A 26341-nucleotide genomic window follows, 5' to 3' on the forward strand; every position below is an offset into this window, starting at 1 on the left:
CTTTGATTTAACTTTGGCAAATCAATGAAAGACACATGTGCGTCTTGGGACAAGTGCTATTCATTAGTCTTTGAGCCCTTCCCCAACTTCACACTCAGAAAAGGAAACTTACAACGTTTCTTTCATTCCAAGTCTACTGATACTAGAGAGAGGAGTTTCTCTAAGGACTTCAATCAGAATCCTGAACCTTTGTGTTGGGGGAACAACAGAACTAACCACAAGTTTCTAACAGTTTACATCGTGTGCTTGCTTTCTAGGATAGATGTACTGACTAACGACTAAGTAGAATCACGTCATATTCTGCTAATTGGATTTTACATTACAAAGGAATCATTCATTTTCCTATAGATTAGTTTCATCACAGAGGTTTGGTATTTCAACCATCAACTCTTCAAATCTTCCGAAACGTAAATGAAGATATTAAACCATCCCTTTTTTTTGACCGATGCTAGCCAACATCTCAAATTCGGATCAGAAATAACAGTCAAAAACAGCAAGGAAATAACACAACTGGGAGTCTCTTCTTGAATGTATTTTTCTTTACAGAAGTCAGGCTGGGAAGGAGTTAGTTTTGTTTTTTTTTTTCCCCAGGGGATTGGGGTTGCCAATCAGTAATCAAAAAACTGAATTCGTGGCTAAAATAGAAATACTGGAGTTTATTTTCAATGAAGGCAAAGAGTTTAAAATCAGGAGCATGTTTTCTTACAGGTTCTTCTAGTTATCTAACTTTAAATAAAGCACTCATCACTAAAAACCCGTAACATGAACTTGGGGCAGGATGCCATCTCTAAATCATAAAATGTAAGTCCTCAGTGGGAAAGAGAATCAGCAGAAGAATTAATGTGAATACTGGGCCAAGGATTGTGACTTTATGGACACTGCTCATATTAAAAAGGACTTTGAAACACTGCTGGTTGGATTCATATCCATCACTTTCAAAACACATGAATAGTTTATTATGGCGCCTGTGGTTAATATTTCTGTTCCCAGTTTCATGGCAAATTCAGCTTTTAATGATGCCTATTGTCCTGAGGAACTTAAGGCAGACCTTAGGGGTCTTCACTGAGGCTGGGAAAGCAATGACTGCTCCTGCCTTGGCCTCCTTCCATGCACCATCTACTCATTGAGCACCCCGACCCTGTGCTGGGACTGGAAGGAAAGCCACATAGCACGTGCAACTCTCTGTCTCTGTGGACTTCATGATCAAAGAAACCAGAATACCCTGAGACAGAAACCACAAAAGGTATGAATTCCAGAATTCTGATAGGCACTTCTACTCTCCTGAGTCTCTACCGAGGACAGATGTCCCCCTAAACAAAAACACGGAAGGAGAAGTATTCATAACAGAATGGAAGTGCTGACGTAGGAATAATTGACTGATTTTTCTATTATGAAAGGTCATTAGCTGACTTTGTAATAAACAGGTCACAATGCTACATTCTGGTGATACACCCTACATGACTGCTTTTAAAAAAAATTACAATGAGGGTTATTATAACACTGTTACTTGCAAGTCTAACTTTAGACACTAATAAAGATGAATGCCAGGTTTTAGTGATTTAACACATGCAGCAAAGCTGTTTCTTTATATTTAAGATCAAATTTAATTTGAATATATTTATATATTCAACACTATCTACTGAGTGTCTAATACAGGTACTGTTTTAGGTGCTAATTTTCTGCCTACAATACCTTTTCTCCCATTTCACTGCTTGGCTAATTCTAACTCCATATTTTATTTACTCCATCATCATGCCTTCCTGAGCACAATGGGTTTATGCATCTGGCTCACCCGCCAGAACGTGAGTTCTCTGAAGACAATAACTGTATCTTTTATTTTGTGTTTCCAGCATATGGGAGATACTAGATAAATTTTTGGTGAATGAACTGACGGAGTTATGGGTGTTTACCAGGGCTACTGGCTACCTGATTGGCACACTGCCCTCTTGGCATGCCTACAGACAATATACTGAGAGTTCCAGAATGTACTGAAGCATCTCTTGCAACTTCTTTTGAGGACATATTACATGGGATGGGAGGCTATAAGCACAGCCTGGAATTCAGAAACTTGTTTCTCCATCAGTTCAGACGGGACTAGGTCATCCCAGTAAGATTCTTTCACAGCAAAATGGAAAAGCTCACAAGGTTGGAGCACTGGAAATGTCTGTTTTGAAAAGCGCACCTGCTCTTCCTTCCCCATCACACTCCCATCCCCTGTATGCTCCGGAGGAAAACAGACACACAAAAAATACCTGAAGCAAAACTGAACACAAGTTCAAACGGAGAAAGGTAAACACTAGGTGAGACGGCGAACAAATAAAAATACCGGCAACACAAAACACTGTGAATTAACGAAACTCGAAGAAATACAAAGCAGTACCAGGAGGCAAATACATGTTGTGGGCAAATGACCTAAAGACAAACACAAAGATCAAAGAAAACCTCTCAGTGAAATAAGCAGAAACCATCAGGGTTATTTCCACTCGAGGAACTGTGTGTCAAAGGAAAATACCTTAACCTCATCTAATACCAAAAGACTACAAAGATAATTTCAAATAACACTACTCAAGGATCAAAACAAAAATAGATGATGTTTAAATGAAAGCCTCATTGAATCAAAGTAACACAGTAGAGATGGGAAATGCAAACCCTTTGGTAACATAATACCTCGGAAAGTAGACTGAAAGGTACAGAAAGCCCAACATAATCACATGAGAAAATGAAAACATTAAGCCATCAAAGCAAGAAGGGAAAATATCATGCGAAAACGCATAACTAAAATAATGATAAAAACGTAAAGGAGCTGCCCCCGCCTCCCCAGCTCCCCGGGTGAAGGGGGGCATCGGCGCCCGGGGCTGGCTGTCCAGACACCGAGACAGGTATGGAGAAGGGCGCCGGACGCCCGGCTCAGCGCCGGGGAAGGGCTAGGATGTTGGCGTCTCGTTTTGAGCAAGGAAGCCCCACCCGCTCCTGGGTTCCCCGGGCCAGCTTGTTTTCCTTCGCAAGTAAACGAGGCCAGGCCCCTTCCCTCTGCCCACGCACCTCCCCGAGGGCTTGAAGGCTGGTCCCATCCTGGTCCCATCCCACTCCTCTCTGCGGCCTCCCTCCACCAGCGGCCCGCCTGCCGCCATGCGGCCCCTGCGCCCGCGCCGGCCGTGGCCCCGCAGTCCTCCCACCCGGTTCTTCGCAACCGCCGCCCGGCAGCGCTCTGGCCCCAGTAACGACTGTGAACTGTTGGGGGTGCATCCTGGTACCAGGACTGAAGAAGTTAAACGAGCTTTCTTCTCCAAGTCCAAAGAGAATGGGTCCTGGAAAAGGGCGTGGAGAAGGACATGATGGGAGTGCTGCCCCACCCCGGCTGCGCCCTGCCCGGGATCCCGCGAACCCAGCCCCACACAGCTGCTTGGTGGAGCTGAGTGAAGCATACCAAGCGCTCAACCAGGGGCAGAGCCGCCGCAGCTATGACCGCCAGCTCCGCTGGGCAACTTTCCCGAAGTTTCCAGGAACCACAGTCCATCCCAGTCTGCTCATCAAACACACAGCTCCTGGACACCCCCCAGTGCACAATACTGGGCCCAGTTTCATGGTGTGAGGCCTCAGGGACCAGAGTCAAGGCAGCAGCCCCACAAACACAACCAGCGGGTTCTGGGATACTGCCTCATGATCACTCTGGCAGGCAGGGTCCTGCACTATGTTGCCTTCGGGAAGCTGGAGCAGATGCACCGTGGCTTCATGGATGAAAAGGATTGGATCATCACAGCCATCTAACAGTGATGCTTGGGCCACGGCCAGGGCCAGGGCCAACAGAGCCAGGCTCCAGCAGGAGCAACAGCAGAGACAGCAGCTACAACCACCACCCGGGCCTCCTCAAGGCCCCAGGATCATGCCCCCTGGCCCTAGCCCCCAAGCCGCTCACCTGGATGGGGCCTGAGGCATGCTCCCTGCTTGCTTTCCTCCTGGGACACCCCACTCCCCAAAACGCATGGAATAAGGTGATTCTTAGCGCTTAAAAAAGAAAAAAAAGTAAAGGAGAAGGCTTCTATGTTAATGCTTATGAAAACCAAATGTGAGCGATGCAAACATTATACTTCTGCCTCAAGGAAATGAGCTGATTGTTTAACCCTTTGTCCTAACAACCAGAATTTCCTGTAACTCAGCAAAAGGACCCTGAAACCAAGACTCTCATAACTGCCCAACCACTTAATTCACAAGTAAAACAGATCACCTTCAGGCCATAAACACTTCCTCATATAAGAAGAGAAAGAAAAAAGAAAAAGAGTTTATTTAAATGTTTGGCACTTAGGTAATGTAAAACATCTTAGGAAAGCTACTTGTTCTACATCCTTCTTGTTACAGATGTGGAATCTGAGCCTAATAAGGTTAGGTGGCCTCCCCAGAACCCAGATCAACAAGTGGGAGAGCCAGGATGAAGCCCTCTGCTCCCTGCACAGCGTTCTGTCCACTGCCCCCCCCCCCCACCTGCACAGCAGGAAGACAGCCTGATGTTAAAGGATGTCTTTCTGGGACATAACACATTTTATCAAATGAAATTCTAATCTAAATTTAAAGAAATCAGCAAAATCTGGAAGAAAAAAATGGCATTTCTAAATACTTATATGAACATTCTCTTTTTTCTTCATCTTACTACTAACAAGTATTGTTCCAAAATCCTCTTCAATTTCTAGAATAGTATTTAAACAAATACATATGATTAACTAAGGACACTAAAGGTTTTCATCAAACAGCTGTCATCACCATAAAAGTTTCCTCCCTCTACGGAGTCACTCAGCACCTCCTTCCCAGGGCCCAGCATGGTGCACATTTCAAAGGGGACCCCAAATTTCAAAGCAACCAAGATGTCATGGATACTACTTCTTTGCCATCCCATCAGAAAAGAAAATACTCTGGGAATGTTTCCACTTTAGGTTTTTTTTTTAAAGCTCTGCTTTAATGTCACTGAAACATATCAAAGCATCATCCAAACAAAAATGGAAGAATTTTCTTGAAAGCTTTCTGCAACAGAATTTTATTTAAAAAAAAATTAAACTTACGTACATTTATATATGCAATTCTAGTTTTTAAGATATTAATTTTTTGCACACCTAAAACTAATACAAGGTTATATGTCAGTTATATCTCAATTTGTTTTTTTAAAAAAAGTGGAATGGAATTGGGGGGGAATATTAATCTGACCATTTCATCCATTCACCAAATATTTGCTGAGTGCTTATTCTAAGAGCTGCTGGAGAGAGAGTAGTAAACAAAACAGCCAGTATCCCAGCCCTTGTGGGGTTTCTGTCCCCGTGGAGCAGAGATGCACAAGCACATGAACAGATAAGTGTGTATCTCGGCGGGTGTCAAGTGCTCTGAAGGAAAAAAGCAAAGAGCGAAGGACCAGACAGGACAGAAAGGGATGCGGTTTTATCTCTGGTCGTTAGAGAGGGTCTCTCTGATAGATTGCCATCTGAGCAGAAACATGAAGGAAAATGGGGCCAGGCAAGCAAATATCTGGGGTGGGGTAAAAGCTTTCTTGGCAGGTGTGAGTAAAGCAGGGAGCCCTGGGTGGTCGAGCGGCCAAGGGCATGGAGAACGGCAGGAAGTGAGCTCAGAGTGGCAGCTGGGCCCATGGCAGATGAAGGTCCTGTAGGCGACGGTGAAGATCTGGGTGACATTCAGAATGAAACGGGGGCAGAACGACGTAATTTGACTTGTGCTTCACAAGCTCCTCTCGCTGCCAGGTGGAGAAGAGACCAGGGAAGAGGGTTGGTAGCTCGGGGTGATGAGACCGGAAGCAGAAAACTAGTCTGGAAGCTTCTGTGATGACCCAGGGAGAGAGGGCAGCAGCTGAATTAAGCAGCCAGGCAGAGGTGGGCACAGCGGTCAGATTCGGGATGTATTTTTCCCAGGAGAGCTGGCAAGGTGTGCTAACGGTTTGGCTGAGGATGTGAGTAAAAGACAAGCGTGGAGGGTGATCCCAAAGGGTTTGGATTGAGTATCTGGAAAGTTGCAGCTGGGAAGCCCGGAAAGCAGCAGCATTTTATGGGGATGGTGCGGAGTGGGGAGGGGGGTGGTTTGGGACATATTAGGTTTGCTATGTCACTAATCGTTTGAAGGCAGACATAAGGTGCCAATCAGCAGAATAAATGAATTTAGGAGCATGTCCCCAGGCATCCTAAAATCTTTTTGAATCAACTCAGATACCCTGTGGGCATGCCATCACTTGTGCTAATGTTATAAAACTTACTGGTACATCTTTACTCTTGCTTCACACCTCAGTATCTGTTTTCCAAAATTGGAAATGTCACCAAACACAGAGCATCTTGGCCTTGTAACAGGTGACCGAGAAGGACGGGTTATAAATGCCTCCAGAGTCAGTTCCTCTTAAAAGGCATTTTTTAAGTTACTGAGACAACTCAACTACTTCCTGCCAATTTCCCCCCTGCCATCTTTCACGGAGTCTGAAATTCCTCCGTTTAAAAGAAAAGTAATTATTCCCTCTTAACCATGTGTTACTCAAATTCTAGTGCAAATGCAAGAATATTTATGCATACCTTCTTTTAATGGAGATACTTTCTGATTCAATTTGGCGTAATAATTAGAACTAATTAGAAAAAAAGGAGTAGTGGCTTGAGAAGAGAAAGAGGAGATAAACCAATGGCAGTGGGTTTTTATAACGCAGCCTCGGAGGAGAGAATGGAATGGGAGACACGTGAATCTGGCGTAGAGGGAGCTGAGAAATTTGCGGGTATCTTTCTCTGCATAGACCCATCCAAGACCTTCTCAGGGACACAGATGATGACTTCCACATTATCTCCAGCACAGCCTCCTCCACTGAACTCTGACTGCCGGCACCATGCCTCCATTTGAAAGTCTCATTGACGCACCACTTCACTGCTCTGTTCTTTCTATGAGAAACATTATTTTCCCAGAGCCCCTTTGGCCAAGTTAACTTCCATTTAGCATTCACATCTCAGTTGAGATCTTCCCTCTCTGGGGAAGGCTTCCCTGACATCAAGGCCAGATGGAATCCCACCTTGTACCCCCATGCCCTCCCCTCAAAGCACTTACTCTGTTCATAATTATATATTACTTGGGTAAGTATCTGCTTAATGTCAGTGTCCCCCACCAGACCCCAAGCCCCTCAGAGCAGATGTATATCTCTCTTGCTCACCGCTATAGGCATGGCCAGATCCATGCTCTTGGCTGGTGTACAAAAGTCACTGGATAAATGTTTGGTGAATAAAGGAGTGAATGCTGTGAATGAAAAGGGTCCCTGACGAAACAAAGACTCTAAGGTGCATTGCACTGGGGAGAGACACCAGCTCCAGGAGGCTGAATTCTGTAAAGTTAAATAAGGTTGATCGAAATTTGTTCTTACATTTACTTCGGGTTTTACTTATTTCATCAGGCATCAACATTGTTCTGTATCTCCAGACCCACAGAGGTCACTGAAGGGAGAATTCCATAGCTCCAAGTCCAAAAAAAAAAAAAAAAAAGTTACTGAATCATTTGTTAGAGAACCAGACACAGAAAGGGGAGCTCTCTCAGATCTATCTTATCTACAAGAAAGCAACACTAGTTTATAAACATTTCATTAGAATCATAGAGAAAGGAGATTCTTAAAAATTGTCTACCAAAGATGGAATCTTTAAAAAGAAAGAAAGAAAGAAAGAAGAGTCAAACTCATAGAAACAGAATAGGAAACTAGTTGCCAGAGGTCGAAGGGTGGGGCAAATATGGAGAGATGGGTAAAAAGGCACAAATTTTCAGCTCTACAGTGAATAAAGTTTGAGGGTCTAATGGAAACATGGTGACTATAATTGATAACACTGTACTGTATAAATGAAATTTGCTGACAGAGTGTTCTTGCCCACCCTCCCAAAAAAAAATGTGAGGTGATGATATGTAAATTAACTAGATGGAAGGAGTACTTTCGTGATGTATACATATTCCAAATCACCATGATGTACACTTTACATAGCTTACAATTTTATATGCCAGTTATACTTCAAGAAATCTGAAATTTAAGGGGGAAAAAAAAACCTTTCCACCAAGCTAAGGCCAATCTGAATATATAATTTAAGACGTATTGACTATAACTGATTTTATTTTCATAGGTGTTTTCCTATAATGAATGCAAAAATCAATTACTCAATTATAAGAGATTTCCTAGTTTCATCAGGTCCTCAGTCACATGACCTTTCCCCCCCCCCAAGATGTTAAATTGCTCAACTTCAAAATCTCCTGCATTAGAGATTTCTGCCTTTGGCTGAAAAGGAAATTCAGTAATCCTTTTGTTCTCATATGCTCAGTCCTCTCCCCCTCCCCAAGGCAGCAGGAGGAGTTTAATATCCAAAAAAATTTCAACTACCAATTTCTAGACCAAATCCACCAGCTTGGATGCAGAAAACAGGGGGAAGAAAAGGATGGTTATATAAAATACAGAGAAGATTATTAACAATCAACAGTATTTTCCATTAAAAAAAAAACTCATATCGTAAGTATTTCTTTTTGGCAAAATCTAACTCTGTCTGCAAATGTGTATCAATATTTAAACACACAAATTCAAAGCAACCTCTTAACCACTCAAATATAAGTGTAAGATTGATTTTCCTTAATGGAAATCAGATACAAACTCCACAGAACTCAAGTTTCCACTCTGGCTTGTGTATCTATCATATACAACGCCTGTGAAACAGACTCACATAGCAGATCCCAAGACCTTGTTGCCATTAAAGATCCATGCGTCGTGAAATAAGTGAAGACAGGAAAAGCAGGCATGCAGATATGCAAATTAGTGGTTTAAAAAAAAAAGACTCAATTTTCTAAACATAATTTAAAATGTTCAAATACACCTAGGCCAAATATTTGTGCAAAAGAATTTATTAAAGACACACTTGTGACACACTAAAAAAAAAAAAGAATTAATTTTCTTTGAGAGTGGTTACTGTGCGATACCTCCATCATCAGATGGTCTTGTTAGCTCACTGCAGCAGGAAAAGCTACGGTAAATCTCGGATATTTCTGATTTGTCATCTCCCAGACCTGTACCAAAAGTACTGCTCGAATGAGATCGAGATCGTTGTCTCCTGTAATGATTTGCCTTTTCTATATTGGAGGGAAAAATATTCATACTTGTGATTAAATGACTTCAAGAAAAAAAAAAAGAAACAAAAAATTACTTAAAAATTTTAACAAGGAAGAAAAATAGCCCCTTATTAATTATAATCCAAAAGCTCAGCTAATATAAATTCTAATCGCCTATTCCCAAACTTCAGCAAACACTGCATCAACGGTATAAATGACTTAATGATCATTTATACTCATTTTCTGCCTAGATTTTAAAGGGAGATGGGAAATTGACAAGAACTGAGAAAACACTGGCAAGCTAGTGAATTTCTAACAAAATATTTGGTTATAAGTAATTGTTTTCAAATATCACCAAGAATACAGCATTGGTTGCCTTTTCTTTATTTGCAGAAAATTAAATGACAATTTGGCTGATTATGTGGATCAAATTAACCATAAAAGTATTAGAATCCTTACTTCGCCCTGGGCTTTCAACTTTATTGATGTCAACAATTAAATCTAGAGTAGAAATCAGGGGGCAGAATAAGACCTAAATGATGTATCTATTTATATTTTTAAAAATAATTGTAAAACTGTCAAAGCTTCAGTCTGCGAAATGTGGTCTGAAAGTCTGAAGGGTCAATCCATGCTGTCGCTACACCCAAATACCCAAACCATTTGGTTTTTGCTTTTAATTATAAACATCAAGCAGTCTAAGTTAAAAGTCAAGACAACTTCCTATGTAAACTACAAATTTTGCATTAAATAAAAACTCAGAGATAAACTTTAAGGATACTAGAAAGTCTATTTTATTTGAAAGCATTTATGATGCTATATAGAAAATCTCCTCATTGTTTTGCATATAATCCTTTAAATAAAAGAACTATACCTTTAAAATGTTGTGTTTTTCGTGAAACAAATCTCCTTTACGTCTTAGCAGTTAGTGCAACCCAAATAGCGGCATTTGAAAGGCCAGAAAACCTATAAAATCATATTCAACTAATAAAAAGCAGATGTAAGTAAGCTCTAGACACCTTGTTAAATAAATCTAGAACAAACTAATCTAGGATATATTAAATTGCCCTTTTGCAAGTTTTGTTTTCATAAATGATTAATGATACATTAAATAGCACAGTAACTTTTCTCAGTTTTTCAAATCACCAACTTAAAAATTTATATTACACAGATGGCACAGTGAACTTCCACAGATCACAGTAGCTTTACTTTGAGGACAAAACCACATAAATGGGGAGGAACGCAAGACGTAAGCAGTACCAGAGAGCATATGTAGGCTTCTAGACTGAATATTGTCTTCCAGGGGGTCAATGTCGAAGATGGAGCCAGGATCTGTGCGCCAAACTTTGAGGTCTTTTACCAAAAGGAAGAAATCAACAAATCAAGAATGAATTAAAACAAACAAAAAAAGGTTAGCACCATAGAGAGTCGAGTAAAAGTCTGGAAAGGGGTGTATACAAAAAGCAAGCATGTAACAGGCAAACCCACTGTGAGGCAGACCTCAGCAGAGAACGAAGAGGTAGTCACACTCGTAGGATTTGCTAAGAAAACTTTGTGATCAAATTTAAGTTGCCTAGTTTATTCTTCATTGACCTTCTATGGGGAGCCTGGGACTCACCACCCAACTCACGTGCACACCAGACAACTCCCTGCATGCCTGACTGATCACACGTGCTCTCCACACACTGAAACGGGTCAAGTGCTTGATACAAATTCCTGATTAAGGACATGTGAGTAATTCATAAGAAGCCACTGCAAGGTTTTTGTCTAAGAAAACAAACCGAAACAAGAATCAAAACTTCTCTCCCGACAACAGAAACAAATGGCTGAAATGTAGGGAAGTGGCAGGCCTAGTTTTCATTCTGAGCCCATGAGCGCAGGCTCACCCACATAAAGTGCATTGATTACAGGAGTTCGGTGAAGCAGGGCACTGAGCAAGGGGCAGTGAGGGATGCAGAGATGAGTAAGGAGCAGCTTCCTGCTCTCAATGGACCACAGATTAGCTCTCTGCTGTAGTCAGCAATCAGATTGTGCCAGCCAGTTTATTCTCTTCTTCTAGTTGGAGGCAAAATCTAACTCTAATAACTTCTGGGTTTATCGGTCTCTCCAATGAATGGTTATCAGGTTCTGAAATGATCTGTAGGGTGTTGTATCAACAATGGGAAAATCAAAACCTGGTTACAGACACGTGGCAGAAATGGAGCTCAAGTAAAGAGAATTAATTATTAAACTGGAACTGGAGATCGGTTTGTCTGTCTTTAATTAATATTATGTAGCATATACCACATGCCAGGCACTATTCTCAGTTATAACATAACATCACTCAAGTATCCTAAGATAGTAGAGCAGGTACTAGTACTATCCCCATTTTATAGATGAGGAAACTGAGGCACAGGCATATTAAGTTTGCTTGGCCAAGGTTTCACCACCAATAAGCAGCAGAGCCTTCAACAAAAACAGAAGAAGCACAAATTGGCTCAGTCTGAATTACCCAAAAAAATCTCTTAACCTGTATTTCCATGCCTGGCTCAGAACTTTAAGTGTCTGCTGAATGTACTTCCATGTGGTTTCATAACCAAGCCCTCCATGGAAAATAGTTTCCCCCAAAAAGAATAAATAAACTGACTTCTGGATTGCCCAGTAAGTGAATAATTTAGAGATCTATCTTATATATTTTTTTTTAAAAAATAATAACCTCTATCTCAAAGGTAATGAGTATTGAATTCTGAGTTCAAAGTCTAGAAAATCTCACCATTTTTAGCAAGGATCTCACTGTCACTCCTGACCCCTGATCTAGGGTAGGACCCTGTGGTAAGCTGTGCAGACTTCAGCATTTCCACCCTCCTGGGATGGATTGGACCCTCTGTGCTATCCCTTATGAGATGTTCATACAAAACAATGAAACTTTAATTCTGTGTTACTATCAACGAAAACATCACAACTCATCCATCTAACTTAATGTGATCCCTTTTAAGTGATCAACTTGGGGAGTCAGCAAAGCTATCCATTGCCTACAAACACGTTTGGAACGTCTCTTTGGAAATTACTTTCAGAGTTGCTTAATAATCATCCAGGTATCTCAGGGGCCTGACTTCAGTACCCTTGTTTCACAAGAAGACACTACCCTGTCAAATGTACACTTTCCTCACCCAGCTCATCTCTAAATGGCCTTTCACTGGTTCCAAAAACTCTTACCTTTAAAGATGAAGTTAACCCAACACTAAGTACTGAGAGGCATGTTGCATGCCTACCAGAAATGTTATTTGAGCTATAAAACTGAGCTAGCCGCAAAAATTCAGAGGCTAATTGCTCCGAAAAAGACAACAGACAATTGGAAGTATGGGTTGTTGATATGTATCGGAAACTCAGTAGCTCTCCTTTCCAGTCCTGCCTTAGGCTTTAGGATGAGCCTTGCTCTCCCCGTCACCATTCAACACCATGTCCCTAAGATTCTCCCTGGCTGACAAGAAGGAACAGCAGGATAAGAAGGTTCCTTCCTCTCTGATTTATGGGGATTTCAGACAGTTCTCAATTCTCCCAGCTCAGAGACACTATTCATAAAATATAAGCTATTCCTATTGTGGAATACCATCAGAATCTCTCCAGCACGACTGTTTGCAGTAGAAAGATTTAAAGGGGATTACTTCTGTGATGTCACCCGTGCAGACAATGTCTGTAGTTCAATTACTGATCGGTATACAAACTAAAGGAAAACAAAATAACTGTCCAACCTTCATTATCACCCATGTCTGACGCTTTGCATAACAAGTAGGAACACTTTCAGGACCAGAAAGTTATTAAAGACAGAGAACGTCCAATAACAGAATGGATTTGCAATGATGCCTGGCAAAGGCATGAATCCCACCCAGGGCGAGGCAAACAGTGACACTTTGCCTGTGGTCCACTTTCAACGGGGCATCACTTCAAGCATTTGAGGAGGAGTCCAACGAACAAGGAAATTAACCCTAAAGCCAGTGCGCGCTCGATCTTCTCGCCTGCGCGGACCTGCCAAGAAGGCCCGTGCGCTTACCGACAATGATGCCGGGCCTCCTGTCCATCTCCACGATGTGAGGATGGACACCTTTGTAGGCGGCATCGCTGACGACCTGGGTGTTCTTCCGCACTCGCTCTGTCACAGGGTCATCCACAACAGGAGTGAAGCCCCTTCCCTTCGTCTTTTCAAAATCTTCATGATATTTCACCTGAAAAGGGGAAAAACAGAATTAGCTCAAACTGAAGTCTCCCAATTGTTACACTGCTCACAAAATGTTGATAGAATGACATTTGTCAGTGTACCAGCTGCATCTAGATTATTTTCTACACAGACGCAGCTTTTCCAATTATTACAAAAAATAACGTCTGAATCTTCAGTTTCTGAGCATCAGAAATCAAGTGATGACATTTTTAATGTTTTTCATTGTTAGAGTTAGCAGCTCTTTTAATATATAAAACTGTACACCAGTAAGAAGTTTTAGAAGATGTATTTTTTAATACTGGTTACTTCCTAAAATATACTAAGTATAAATTACTTTCCTATCTCTTAAACTTTAACACAATAAAATGATAAGATACTTTTACACAATTATTCAAGAAACCACTATTATGTAAAATTAGATTATGAGAGTTATGAATAATTATATACATAATTTTCATATATAATTACAAAAACATATATATACTTCAAAGTAGACATTTTTCATGCTCCAAAATTGGATTAGGGTGATGGCTGTCTAAGTCTGTAAATTACACCAGAAACCATTGAATAGTGCACTCTAACAGAGTGAACTTTATGGTATATAAGATATATCCCATGTATCCCAAACTGTTTTTTAAAAAATAGATATTTTAAAAATCCTTTAAATATGTCAACACACCAAACTCCATCTTAAAATTAATTGAAAAGAAGGCCAAGCAAATGTCTTTCATAAAATGCATTTATAGTTAGTAGTCACGTTAGAAATAAAAACACACCCCGAAAAATCACTGAGAAAAATTATTTTATTAGACTAAATATTCCCGTTACATTTCAGTATGATTAGAAAGTTCCTCCTGCAAAGGAAGGGTTCATATCCACATTTCCATGCTTCGTTAGTTGTCCAGATTAACAGCGAACAGTGCCGTCAGTACACGCGGTGGTGCGGTGCCTTAGTACGTTTTAGTCATGGAAGGAGGATCTTGCTGGACCCTACCATTGAAATATGATTTTGTGCTTCTTTGACATGTCTGAGACCAGGTGAATCTAAAATCAGACTTGGTCTACCTTTCATCTGCTTCTGGTCCTGGGTATATTTTACCTGCAAAGTAAATAGTAGTACACACTTAACAATAAGACAAACATAATTTTTTTTAAATTACGTAACTTTTTTAAGCATTCCAAATGAGTGAAACATATACAACATATTCTGAAATATTCCCCAGGTAACTTGTTCAGTGAATTACATTTCGTTCCAGGATAACAATCTAAAATTTTACTCTCAAAGGTCTCCTTGGAAGGCTGCGGCAAAAATGACCTAAATCTACCCACTGGAAACAAATGTGTGAGTGGCCAACATCCACCAACAGTGAGCCAGTGAAAGTAGTTATCATACTTCAACAGGGAAAATCCAAAACTCATTGGAACCTAAATTTATTTTCCTGTCTCTGTATTTCCCCATTTTCCGCCCCACCACTGTGGAAGGATGCATACCAAACATCCCTGTATTTCCTTTTATTTCTCCCACCGAATTGCATATGTACCACTCAGAACTGAAACCCTCATATTCCCTGAGAGAAAGCGCACCATCACTAGGACACTGGTGAGCACGATGGGACTTTAATGAGTAACTGAATTCTATGTGAAACTTATTTAAAGATTTTTGTTTTTCCTCTAAGTCCTTACTTTGGAGCGATGATTCATTTCTTATTTTGTTTCACAGAGAGGATTTAGCAACCCACATTCAGTGGGATACATCTGTAAGATGACAATTGTTTAACTTACGCATCAAAGACTTAACCGCTTTCAAAGACACTGGCTAAAATAACATGGATCGTTGTTTAAATGAACATAATACAGTTTAAAGCAAAACTTTGGATGTAAATGTTGGTCACATCTGGGAACACCAATTGAGAGTTGCAGGCTAATGTAACGTTAGCCAGCAGCAGCTTTTGGAAGTTGTCTGAAATAACATGTGTACTATTGCACATATTACAAATGTTTCTTGGAAATCGATTTCATTTTCACAAGGAAAAAAAAAAAAAACAAGTCTGCAAGTAAATAATAAGAGACACATCTTTTGCGACAGCCCCAAGTGAATAGAACAACTTGCCGAACTAATATTTTCTTGATTCTTCTTTACTCTTTCCATTTCAGGAGTGACGCTTAGAGCCGTAGCTCTTCCCAGCTGACCTTTATAACATACCTATCATTTCGGAAAACAGAAAACAGAGCGCTGTGAATCAATTCAACTAAATAAGAGTCTCATAGTATTTATTTGAAAGAGCTAGCCAAGGAAAGGAAGCTATGAAAAAAAAAAAAACAACAGAGGATACCATCAGAGGTCTAGTCATATTTAAAATGCCTGCATCTTAAATCAATCTATTTTAATTCATCCCATGGCACTGAATCGCTGTGAATGAAATCATGAATGTGCTCAAATACATGGGCGTACCCTCAGTGAAGCTGTAACAAGCATTTCATCACAAGGGAGTATGACAAGCAATGTCGTCATGGATGTCACGTGAAGGTACTCCTAACCCGTACGGAATGGAACGAAGCTGTTATGGCTTCTTAGTAATAACTGTGGCAGAGCGGCTGGCAGGAGGCCTGAACAGTGACCACAGTCATCCCTAAGGCCACGCACTTCCCACCTGCTCCATCCCTCCTTCTCGGCGACCATGTGCCTTTTGGAGAGTAAAGGGGTCACATCAACCGTGACTCTGAACACATCGGGGAAAGGTGAGGCTCTGCTCCCCCAGAATACAGTTGTTAGGGGAAGTGCCAAACCATAAACTGCCTTTCCTCTGTAATCCGGTCAAATGACTTTAAAGGTCTGAAGAATAAAAGATTTCTTTGAACGTAACAGATTTCCAAATTTCCTCTTCCAAAGAACTCAATTTATATGTTAATGACTTCAGAAAAGGATTCTCTCGCTGAACGGCATCCCTGGGTTACAGAACAGCAGGGAGTCAGGGCAGGCCAGGAGCTGCTGTCTGCGTGAAAATTCACAGCCCCTGAATCAGGGCCCTGAAAATGGGCCTGTCCCCTGTGACCTAGTCAGCCAGGCACACTGTCTAATTTCTCCCGAGACAGCATCCAAAAATAAGGTGACCACAGCTGGGAGTGGGTGATGGACTGGACAGGCTACAGAACAAGACTACACATATGCAGATACATAGGAAAGGGAGTGGAAGAGCTTATTTATAAATAAGCCAAGATGCCAGGAGCTGCCACTGCGTCCCTTTGGGGAAGCACAGAAACTATGAGCCTGAAGACCAAATAAATCCGCCTGCAGACGGAAATCATACCGGCAGTCACTGGGAACTCTGAGCAGGGCGGGCATGCCTGGCTGGACAACACCTAAGACCCTGAAACCTTTCAAATAAACTGGCAGTTAACTGAGAGCGGAGTGTCAGCTCAAGGTCACGAAAACTTTGTAAACACAATCACTTCGCTGACATGTTGACGATACGTTTGCCAAACATAAGACAAAAGTTAACTAAGGTCACACATTGCTGAGGTTCTTCTGGTTTTCTTTAACCCTCTTCAGCTCTGGTGGATCGGAAATCGCAGTTGCCTGTTGAATCTCTCCTTTATATTTCACCTGTGGAGGGGACATGAGAATTTTAATCAACAGTGGAATGGTCTCCACCCAAACAGCACAGATCGTGAGCCTCAAAATTCACCCCATCTTTTCACACGTCTCTGCCCATGGCAGATGTATGGCAACCTTTCAGTTCAGGTCCACACCTGGATTCTGATTCTCCTCACTCAGGAAGCACGAAGCGTTGGTTGCGCTTCTTAAAAATGATTTTCTAATAAAAATTTTGCTGTTCAATACCAAAACTAACTGCAAATGCCACGACGAAATGTGATGGAAATAGAAGGGGAAAGCATTGCCATGGAATCATTAAGGGAGAACCACAGTGAATTAGCCATGGCAGCCTGCGAAGGCTGTTTACTCTCCTTCTGAGCCTGGAGCCTCCACCTTCAAAGGGGGCTGAAGGCCCCTCACTCCTCCAGCAGTCAGGGACATAGTAAGGACAGACCCTGACTTTCTCCTCCACCTGGGAGAACTCACTCTTAAATTTTAAAATCTCTCAAAATTACCTGTTTCAGGAGAAGAAGGTTATTGTTTACATTGGGGAAAGTTCCATAAAAGGGTCAAGGGATGGGAAAAATAACCATCGGCAGACATATTTAAAAGGGATTTCTGAATTCAGGGAGGCCTGGGTTCAAATCCCAGTTGTCACAAGCCATGGGTTCCCAGCATGTCCTCTGGCCCCTCAAGGCTCAGGTTCCCACACCCACAGACGAGAAGACTAAGTCGTGTGACCTCACAGGTTCACATAAAGCACTTGTTACATATTAGAGGGACCCCATGATTGTTAACTGTTACTGCTTCATTAGCAACAGATCATCGAATGCTTGCGGGATGTTTTCTGTCTTATTTATTTATAAGGTTCCGTGCCCTGACATTACATCTTGGGACCCGAGGCCAGCCAGATCTTCTTCCGCCTTATTCCAACAGACAATATTTTTTTCTTAAGCTTGACAACAGACCCGCTACACTATTCTCCAGGTCTTTTAAGTCTGGATGTAGTTTAAGCAATTTAACAACTAAACTACAAGGTCCATGAGGATAAGAAGTGGGTCTTCTCCATCTTTGTGTACCAGGGACCAGGATCACACCTGGCACACTGAGGTGCTTAAGGAAGATTTCCTGAATAAGCCAACAGGGCTGAATGATAGCAAGACAGTCTCAAATTTCCTGGACTAACACAAGAGGGCCAAGGTTCATGCCCTTCCATATGTGAAAAGGAATGTCCAAAACGCAGAGGGGCTAAAGCTTTTCAGAAAGCACCATAAAGAATAAAAAAATAAGTAACGTTTGATCAAATAGAAGAGAGAAAGGGAAGGACTTGCCGCACTCAGCTGCTCCTGGTTCCTCCTCACTCTCTCTATCTCCGGGGTCATGCTCACTGGAGTGGCTCTGCAGCTTTGTTCTCTGTACTGGAGCTGGGAGACAAGGTGCAAGACAGTGTGGGTTTATGGGAGGGAAGTGTGGGCTCACACACTGGACCTGGTTGCAAGGAATGCCACACTGCGACAGAGCATTCGTTAGCTCAAGTCTTTGTTAGGATCTCACAGCAAAGTTTGCTTTGCTAACAGACCTTGTCATCACAGTGATCACAGATCTAAGCTGCTTCTTGCACAAATGTTTTGAATTCCACCTTGGGTTGTTTTTCTTCAAACTGTATTATTGACTGGTGGCCTCTCCGAGTCTGATCTTATCAGCAATGATAAACGATCCCTTCTGTGAGTTTCTCTCTTCCTAGCACTACAGCAACATTACTGAAGGACCATTATATATTTAAAAATTAAAATTCTGCACTCTTCGCATTAGAAAGGAGGGTTACACCAGTCCTATGCCTGCACCTCCGTGAGTGGCTGTCACTATATAAAGAAGCCCTGAACCTCAAAGTCTCCTTCTCTGCAAAGTTCCCGCACTGGAAGCCCACTCTCTGACTGGCACGAAGGAGATGTTTCTGACCTACAGTGTAGAGATGCTCTTTCTCAGCTGAGGGGCTCAGACCCAACGTCTGTGCTCAGCTTTCCCCGCAGCTCCACAAGACTCCAGGAAATAAATGAGGACCCAACACAGACAGACAGAATGGCATGTCCAGAAAATGAATTTCTGACACGTGAAAGTAAAGCTAGAGGTTAAAATCCCACTAAAAGGAACTCCACAGAAACAGCCTTCTTGATATTTTAAAGTTTAAATTTAGTGACAGGGAATTTTGTTTTTGCAAGCCATCCCAAGGCCTACGGGGCCTATGGATACAATGGACATGAGATGCACGCGCTCTGCAGAGAATGTGCGAGCAAAGGGCAGGTTGATAAGCCTGGAAAATAAATAACAAAGGCTCAGGCCCTGCCGGCGTGACTTCTCTCTCTGCCGTGGTACGTAGTTTGAGAGTTTAGGCAGATTCTGTGTCGGATAATTATCTAAGGCAAGGAAGGCGCAGGGTAATCTCTATTGATGGCAGGATACAAAGAAAGATTACTCCGGGTAGCGTTCAGAGGGGAAATGTTTGTCGAACAGCATTATTGAGGCAGAAAACTGCTGTAGCTGATTTCTGGTAGATCTAAATGTGGGGACAGAAGTTCGATATAGAGAGTCTTCCTGTCTTGCATTCAGCCATTCACAAACATGCTAAGTGCGCTGCAGGCAACATCGCACATAATATTCTAGTTCGTTTCACAGATGCGGAAACGGAGGCTTGGACAGGTCGGTGGCTTAAGAAGGTTATACGACAAATAGGGCCTAGAACTGGGCTCAAACCAACCGTCCAGGGCCCACATTCTACCCGACTCCTCCAGTGATACCCAAGTCCCCACCGCGTCCTCACCATGTCCCCGACGCCATGTCTGATACCACCTGGGCTGTGATTCACAGTCTTCGTTTTTAATTAAATTAACTTGCTATTATTTTCAAATAGTTATTTTAAGGGAGTGTTATGTTTCTATGATAAATCAAAAACTAGCAAACCCTTTTTGAGAAAAAGGGATACATTAAAACAACTTAATCCCTAAGTCCAGGCCTGATCACCAGTGGACCGTTTATCACCCGTAGCTGAACCACACGGTAGGGACCGGGGCACCCCCAGAGACCTCCTCGTGGCCTGAATTATGATTTCTCTCTCTGCCATCTTCCTCCTGCCATCCTTCACCCCGAGTCCTCATCACACTAAAACTTCCCTCTTTGAACTAGACCTCTGATCCTGAGCACACTTAGTGTACCCTGCCAGGAAGGCCCTGCCGCACAAAATCCACCCCAAGTTTGTATTAATTCTTCAGGATCTAATGCAAATGTTACTTTCTCCAAAGATTTTCCTGCCTCTCACTGGCACAGCCTCTCCTTCTCTGCATTTCCCCGGCACTTTGAGGAAGGAATGATTACTTCACATTAAATGAGATATTGCGTGTAAAGAACTCAAGCAGAGCAAACACTCAGTAAATATTACTTATTGTTATAGCACTTAATGGGCATTCTTTATTTATTCCTACAGCTGTTTCTCCTCCAGACCCTGAGAATACTCACAGCCCCTAACCCTGAGGTATGTCTCACACCTCTCTGAATTCCCTCAAGAACAGAGTAGGCATTCAATACCAGGTCCTTTCATATGCAAAGGACTCAGTGTAATGCTAGCCCCCAACACAAGGCTGTGTGAAATCTCAGCTCCGTCTTGCATCCGCCTGCCAGGAACTGGCCCTCCTACAATGGCATTCGTTGTCATGGGACTTCACATGCGTAAGTGTCACGCTCACTGAAAACAATACTTAAAGGAACATGATCACACATTGCTGAGGTTCTTCTGGTTCTCCTTAACTCTCTTCAGCTCTGGTGGATTGGAAATGGCTGTTGCCTGTTTCATCTCTTCCTTGTATTTCACCTGCATAATTTATAATAAAAAAAATGAGTTTTATTCAACATAAGGCTTAAAAAATCATTAAGAATTCATTGTTTGTAACTGTTGCATAGTTGACTTTTTTTAGTTCCAATATTAATTTTCCTTCAATGGGAACGCAGATTTTTATTCCATCTGATGCTTTCAGGATTCCTTTATCCTAAAGCACAAATAAATGCAGATCTATTCACCTATCCGTCACTGAAGTTTTTCAATTAAAATAACATAGATCGCCTATAAAAATAAATTTTATCAACAGGCAGCTGCACCAAAAACCTCAGGAATTATCTGCCTTTAATAATTTATTATTTTCTATATGAAAAGCAGTTTCTCTTTATTAACAAATGAATTAAAATTCACCATGTATTTAAAGGCAAACATCAAACCGAGTTAGCTACAAAGTCTTGGGAACACTGCTTGACTGAGAGTACACAAATAATCCAGAATCAGAAAAAAAAAAAATAAAAGAAGAGCAAGGGGTGGTGGAGGAAAATGTACTACAGGCAGAGGCCACTGAGTGCTGATCACGACAGAAGGGCCAGAGACAGAAAGTCAGGAAGTGCCTTCTACCCTCACGATCCTGTTACGTAAACCCACCTGTATCCTGGCACCCACTTCAATCAATCAAAAGCTCCAACCGCTAACTCATACAACTCAACAGTAAAAAAAAAAAAAAAAAAAAAAAAAAAAAAACCCAAGCAATCCAGGTTAAAAAAAAAAATGGGCAGAGGACCTGAATAAACATTTTTCCAAGGAAGACACAGAGATGCCAACAGACACAGGAAAAGATGCTCAACATCACTAATCATCACAGAAATGCAAATCAAAACCACAGTGAGATACCATCTATGCCTATTAAAATGGCTATTGTCAAAGAGACAAGAAACAAATGTTGGTGGGCATGTGGAGAAAAGGAAATCTTCCTGCACTGTTGGACTGAATGTAAACTGGTGCAGCCACTGTGGAAAACAGTATGGAGGTTCCTCAAAAAATTAAAAATAAAGCTACCATGTGATCCACCCAAAAAAAAAAAAAAAGTCCCTCCTTCAAGTCTGTTTAGAAGAAGAGCAACAAGACGGATGGCAATGCCAGCACGTGGTTACGCATGGGACAAGAAACAGCTCTTTAAAACTTATGAAATCATTAGCAATGTCACCCTCTCATGTGGTATTTCAATATGTCTAAAGTCCATGGAAGACTGGATTCAAGACACATCTATGTATTTGTATGTATGGAAACATAGGCTAGACATAAGAGGCATATGCTGAAATCTAGCAAAGACTTAGATCTACACCGAACACGTTTTAGAAATCACTTGGTAACATTTGAAATGATCAAGGCTGAAATCCATGCTGACTGTCATAAAGAAACGATACCTAAATGTCTTTGCCATCATCTGTGTCTTAGTATCTGTACACTTACTATGAGATATAAGGAACAACGCCAGATGTTTAGTCTAGATCCAAAACAGTTCAACTGAGAGTACACTGAGACAGGCTACTTCTAAATAAGTTTCAGAAATAGTTCTTAACAGAGAAAGCTCAGAGCTGAAAGGCTTGTACTCTGGAGGTGGAAAATGTCAAGATCTTCAAATGTTAGAGAATCCTATCTCGGTTTGACAGATCTAGCTAATCTTGAAAGGGCAACTTTCCATTTGAATGCTAAGCAGGACTTTATGGCCCAACCTCATAGAGATACAGAACTATGCATTTGTTGTTTGCTGGAAGAGGCAGTGGGATGCCGGCAGAAGAAATGATAAACTGTACAACTTTGTGCGGTTTTCCTCGGGTGAGAAGCTAAATATGATTCAAGATGAACATTTTTGTTTTTCATACAACTCCAAACTAATCCTAATGGCACAGTCATTTCACTGTAGGCAATGGAAACGCACAGTACAGGACACTGATAACACTGTACCCCAGTACAATGATGGGTACATTTCAAATATTATCATTTGGAAGTGAAGGGAAATGACCATTTTACATTGCTCAGCTGAACTAATTGCTCCACCAGACTCGACTGTTGTCTGACACACGTAGTGGATCTGAATCCTCATCAGAAGGTACCCCTCCTTACGCATTCTTCCGGGGACAGCTTCATTCACACTACAGAGGTTTTATTGCACTAATGTTCTGCAGATTTTTTTGTAAGTTCACTTTGAAATGTGTTTTTACCACAGCAGTAACCTCTCTCTCCTACTTGGTCTCCACAAAAGCCAGTACACGCACCTTCCAGGATGCCGGGTAACTAGCGGGGTTCCTGATGGAGGAGTTCTACTTGGATGATTAAAGAAAGCTCTGGCTCTAAGGGGGAAGATGAAGAGAAAGGTCTGGGAAGGAGATTTAAGGGAAGAACCCTTTTGACTTCCTCAGCAAGAAACTAAATACCATAGGCCCTCCATATCCTCAGATGTGGACCCTGTAGATACAGAGGGCCAACTTTAAGGGACTTGAGCATCGGCAGATTTTGGTACATAGCTGGGGAGGGGGGTCCTGGAACCAATCCGTCATGGATACCAAGGGATGACTGTATAGTAACTATTACCAAACATACCTACTGGTAAGGACAGTGATTACCCACTGTAAATGTCAAACACTGAATGAAGAAGTTTTTATCATAACATTAAACACCTGTTCTGCCCTTCCCCCAAGCTCAAAGGGAACTGCAGGTGGGGCAAGAGTTATTTTACAAATTATAGTAAAGGTGTGTGCTTTTCTTTGCTGGAAGCTGGAAGAGGCAGAAGGCGAATGAGGACCTTGAACCCTTCTCTTAAGCCACCAAATAAATGTTCTAGGGCCTTTAATCATTCTATCAGGGTAAAATTTCTTTCCTCCAAGTTGTGGAGAGGCACTGAAATGTATCCTTTCTCTGAAAAATTTAATACAGTTAAAATTCTGTTCAAAAGGATGAAATCTAATCCTAGATCTCATTACTGTACTATTAAAGTGACCTATCTCTTACGCACTACGATACATCAAGATGAAACAGTGCTTCAGGCTCAGGGGGAACAAGGCTACAGTGTCCTTCTGAGCGCTGGACCTTTGATATTTGATGAAATAGTGTTTCAACAAAGTGAAGGAAAAAGGAAAAAGGCAGCCAGTTTAGTAAAGAACTGAAAACACTCACCGAGGGACAGGATAATGAATGCTACGGAGGACTTACTGAGCTAATATTCTGCTGATTTTTCTTCACTCGTTCAATCTCTGGAGTGTCTTTCACCGCTGTGGCTGCTCCTACTTCCTTCCTGTAAAGCACCTTTATCAGAAGAGAAGGAACAGGGTAGCATATCAGCTTATTAGAGTTCAAGTCTTAGATCCAATTCTTGCAAAAGAATATTTCTTGGGTTTTAAAGCAATCTGAATACAGCCTCGATTTATGAGTACTGATGTTACGTTAATCAGTTAAATAATCCATTCTGAGAAGAAATGCAAACTTTGGTTCTGTTTTCCATAATCTTTTAAGTAAACCCCTCCTGCCTGGCCTACAGCACGCTTAGTACCTTACGTGGCTGTTGATAACTTGCTCTAAGAATATAAAGCAGCAAACTAGAGTTTCTTTCTTCAAATACAAATATATGTCACGTGTATTCGAGAAAAATCAAAGGACATATTATAAGAGCTCACTAAGCAGTCATCATTTAATTCAAAAACAGCATGAAGTTTTAAGCAACTGCTACGCTCCCAACGAGAGCAAAGATGTTCTCATTCTCTTCAAAGAACATATCAGCTCTACTGTCAACATCAACATTCATTCAGCTCGGTTTCCTTATCTTCTACTTATTCCTTAGACCCGCCCACATCCTTCCACCCCTACCAACATCTACCCCTTTCAAACACAAAGCAAAAGAAAAATCAAAGGGTTCTATAGAAACACAGGATAACTATAAGGAAGTCATATGAGGACAGAACGACTCCCTCTCTGATACTCGGCAAAACACAGGCCCCAGTGGGGGTTAGAACACATGAGAGATGTGGAAGGTGGCAGGATCACAGGAGGTGGGGCCACACAGCCTTTCTCCCGCCTCCTCTCCTCCAGCAGAACTTGTCCACTGCTTGGCACAGCCTGCCTGTGAAGACCCTAGAAGTCCCCAAGCAGCATGTCTTGAGCGTTAGAGCTTGCCGACTTGTTAGAAAGCAGAAAATATTCCAGAAATCTTCAGAAATAATAGAATTTACAGTTTAATAACACATTGGCTTACCTACTTAAATGAGTTAATTCTTCATTAAAATATTGGCTGTACCATCGATTTTTATTTTAGAATTCAAGTTCATATATCCATTAACTATAAACCCAATATCTTAATTAACGGTACTGATAAAATTCCTATCCCTCAAAATAAAAATATGAAAGTTTAGGAATTGGTTACAAACTAGTAAATCCCTAGATATGTTAGCAAAGCAAATGATCAACAACCAGGAGGGAAATCACTTCATGTGACTATTTTCAACTTCAAGGTAAAAATCTGTGTGGAAGATAAAGATCTCTTTCTGGTGTGAAATCTTCAAATTCAGTTTAAAAGAGCTGTTTTTTATACCAAAGAAGGAAATTTGAATTTGTAATTCTGAAACAATCATAATAAATTACAACTTGTAAGAACATTTGGTTTTCTTATTGTTTTATAGAAGTAAAGATATACATTTGACAGAAAACTCAGCAGTGCAGCAAAAAGTCGGACAATGACGAAAAAAGGGTCTCCTTACAAAACATAACTTCAAAGTGGCAAAGAGAAGAAATAATGGCTACTCACCGCACTAATGTTTTGTTGAGTTGTCTTAACTCGCTGAATTTCAGGTGTGTCTGCTACAACAGAATAGTTGGAAAGCATCTTCTCTGCCTCATCTTTATATTTTTTCTAAAAATATAAACAGAATGTGAATCTGAAACTCTGTATGTGTGCATGTACAAGAGAGAGGCAGAGAAAACGGCACTGTTTTTTCCAACTCTACTGTACCGCGTGGCTCTAATTTATATCATATGATTCAAAGCAGTTGTTGATGGAACAGTAAAAATAAAGGGAATACGCAAACAGAGCGAGCAAACAGTCTCAGAAAGCAGTCACCTCTACTCGGGCAATGGTTCCCATCCCAGACCTTTCAAAAGCTTTATCCTCCACAGCACCCCTAAGTTTAGAACCTCCTCTCTCATGAGCAGCCCCAGCTCCTGTTCAACGTAGTCCTGTAGCTCCTACAAGTAACCCGACTCTCTGTGCTCGCTTGTTCTCTGGACCTTTGCTCTGCTTCCTATTTCAGATAAAGATAATTGTTGATAAAAGGAAAGGTATTAGTATTTTTGTAGTTGAGATAAACATCTCAACTTTCTTTCTACTAAATGTACCTCTGGGAGCTCTGATCCTTGCTGGGCAATACCTTCCACAAGCGCCAGCATTTACACAGTGGTAGGTGTTGTTCTAAATCCTTAACACACGTTAACTCATTTAAATAACGCCACAAGCAGATACTATCATTATCCACGCGTAGAGATGGTAAACTGAGGCACTAGTTAAGTATCAGAACTAGGATTTAAACCCAGGCACTGTGGTTCCAAAGTCAGAGAAGTGAACTATTAGTGACATACGCCTGCTGACTGGGAA

The 26341-nt window shown here is 41.4% G+C and overlaps 1 protein-coding gene and 1 pseudogene across 3 annotated transcripts in view; one reads left to right on the forward strand and one right to left on the reverse strand.

The window, feature by feature from the left end:
• NEBL (nebulette) overlaps positions 1-26341 on the reverse strand; it is a 310537-nt gene that overhangs the window by 16022 nt on the left and 268174 nt on the right. The window contains exons 17-26 of one of the 3 annotated variants that reach the window (XM_006195285.3): positions 25499-25603; positions 23914-24006; positions 20644-20736; positions 18206-18298; positions 16791-16883; positions 15390-15482; positions 14274-14378; positions 13115-13286; positions 10345-10437; positions 8959-9108 (exon numbers count right to left, since the gene is read on the reverse strand). In XM_006195285.3, coding sequence (XP_006195347.2) covers positions 8959-9108; positions 10345-10437; positions 13115-13286; positions 14274-14378; positions 15390-15482; positions 16791-16883; positions 18206-18298; positions 20644-20736; positions 23914-24006; positions 25499-25603 — 1090 coding nt within the window. The remainder of the gene's footprint in view (positions 1-8958; positions 9109-10344; positions 10438-13114; positions 13287-14273; positions 14379-15389; positions 15483-16790; positions 16884-18205; positions 18299-20643; positions 20737-23913; positions 24007-25498; positions 25604-26341) is intronic. The other 2 variants (XM_032473684.1, XM_032473683.1) reach the window with 2 other exon arrangements.
• Positions 2965-4023, forward strand: LOC102504243 (annotated as a pseudogene).

Source organism: Camelus ferus, chromosome 35 (assembly GCF_009834535.1).
Source record: "Camelus ferus isolate YT-003-E chromosome 35, BCGSAC_Cfer_1.0, whole genome shotgun sequence".
In the NCBI taxonomy this organism is placed as follows: domain Eukaryota; kingdom Metazoa; phylum Chordata; class Mammalia; order Artiodactyla; family Camelidae; genus Camelus; species Camelus ferus.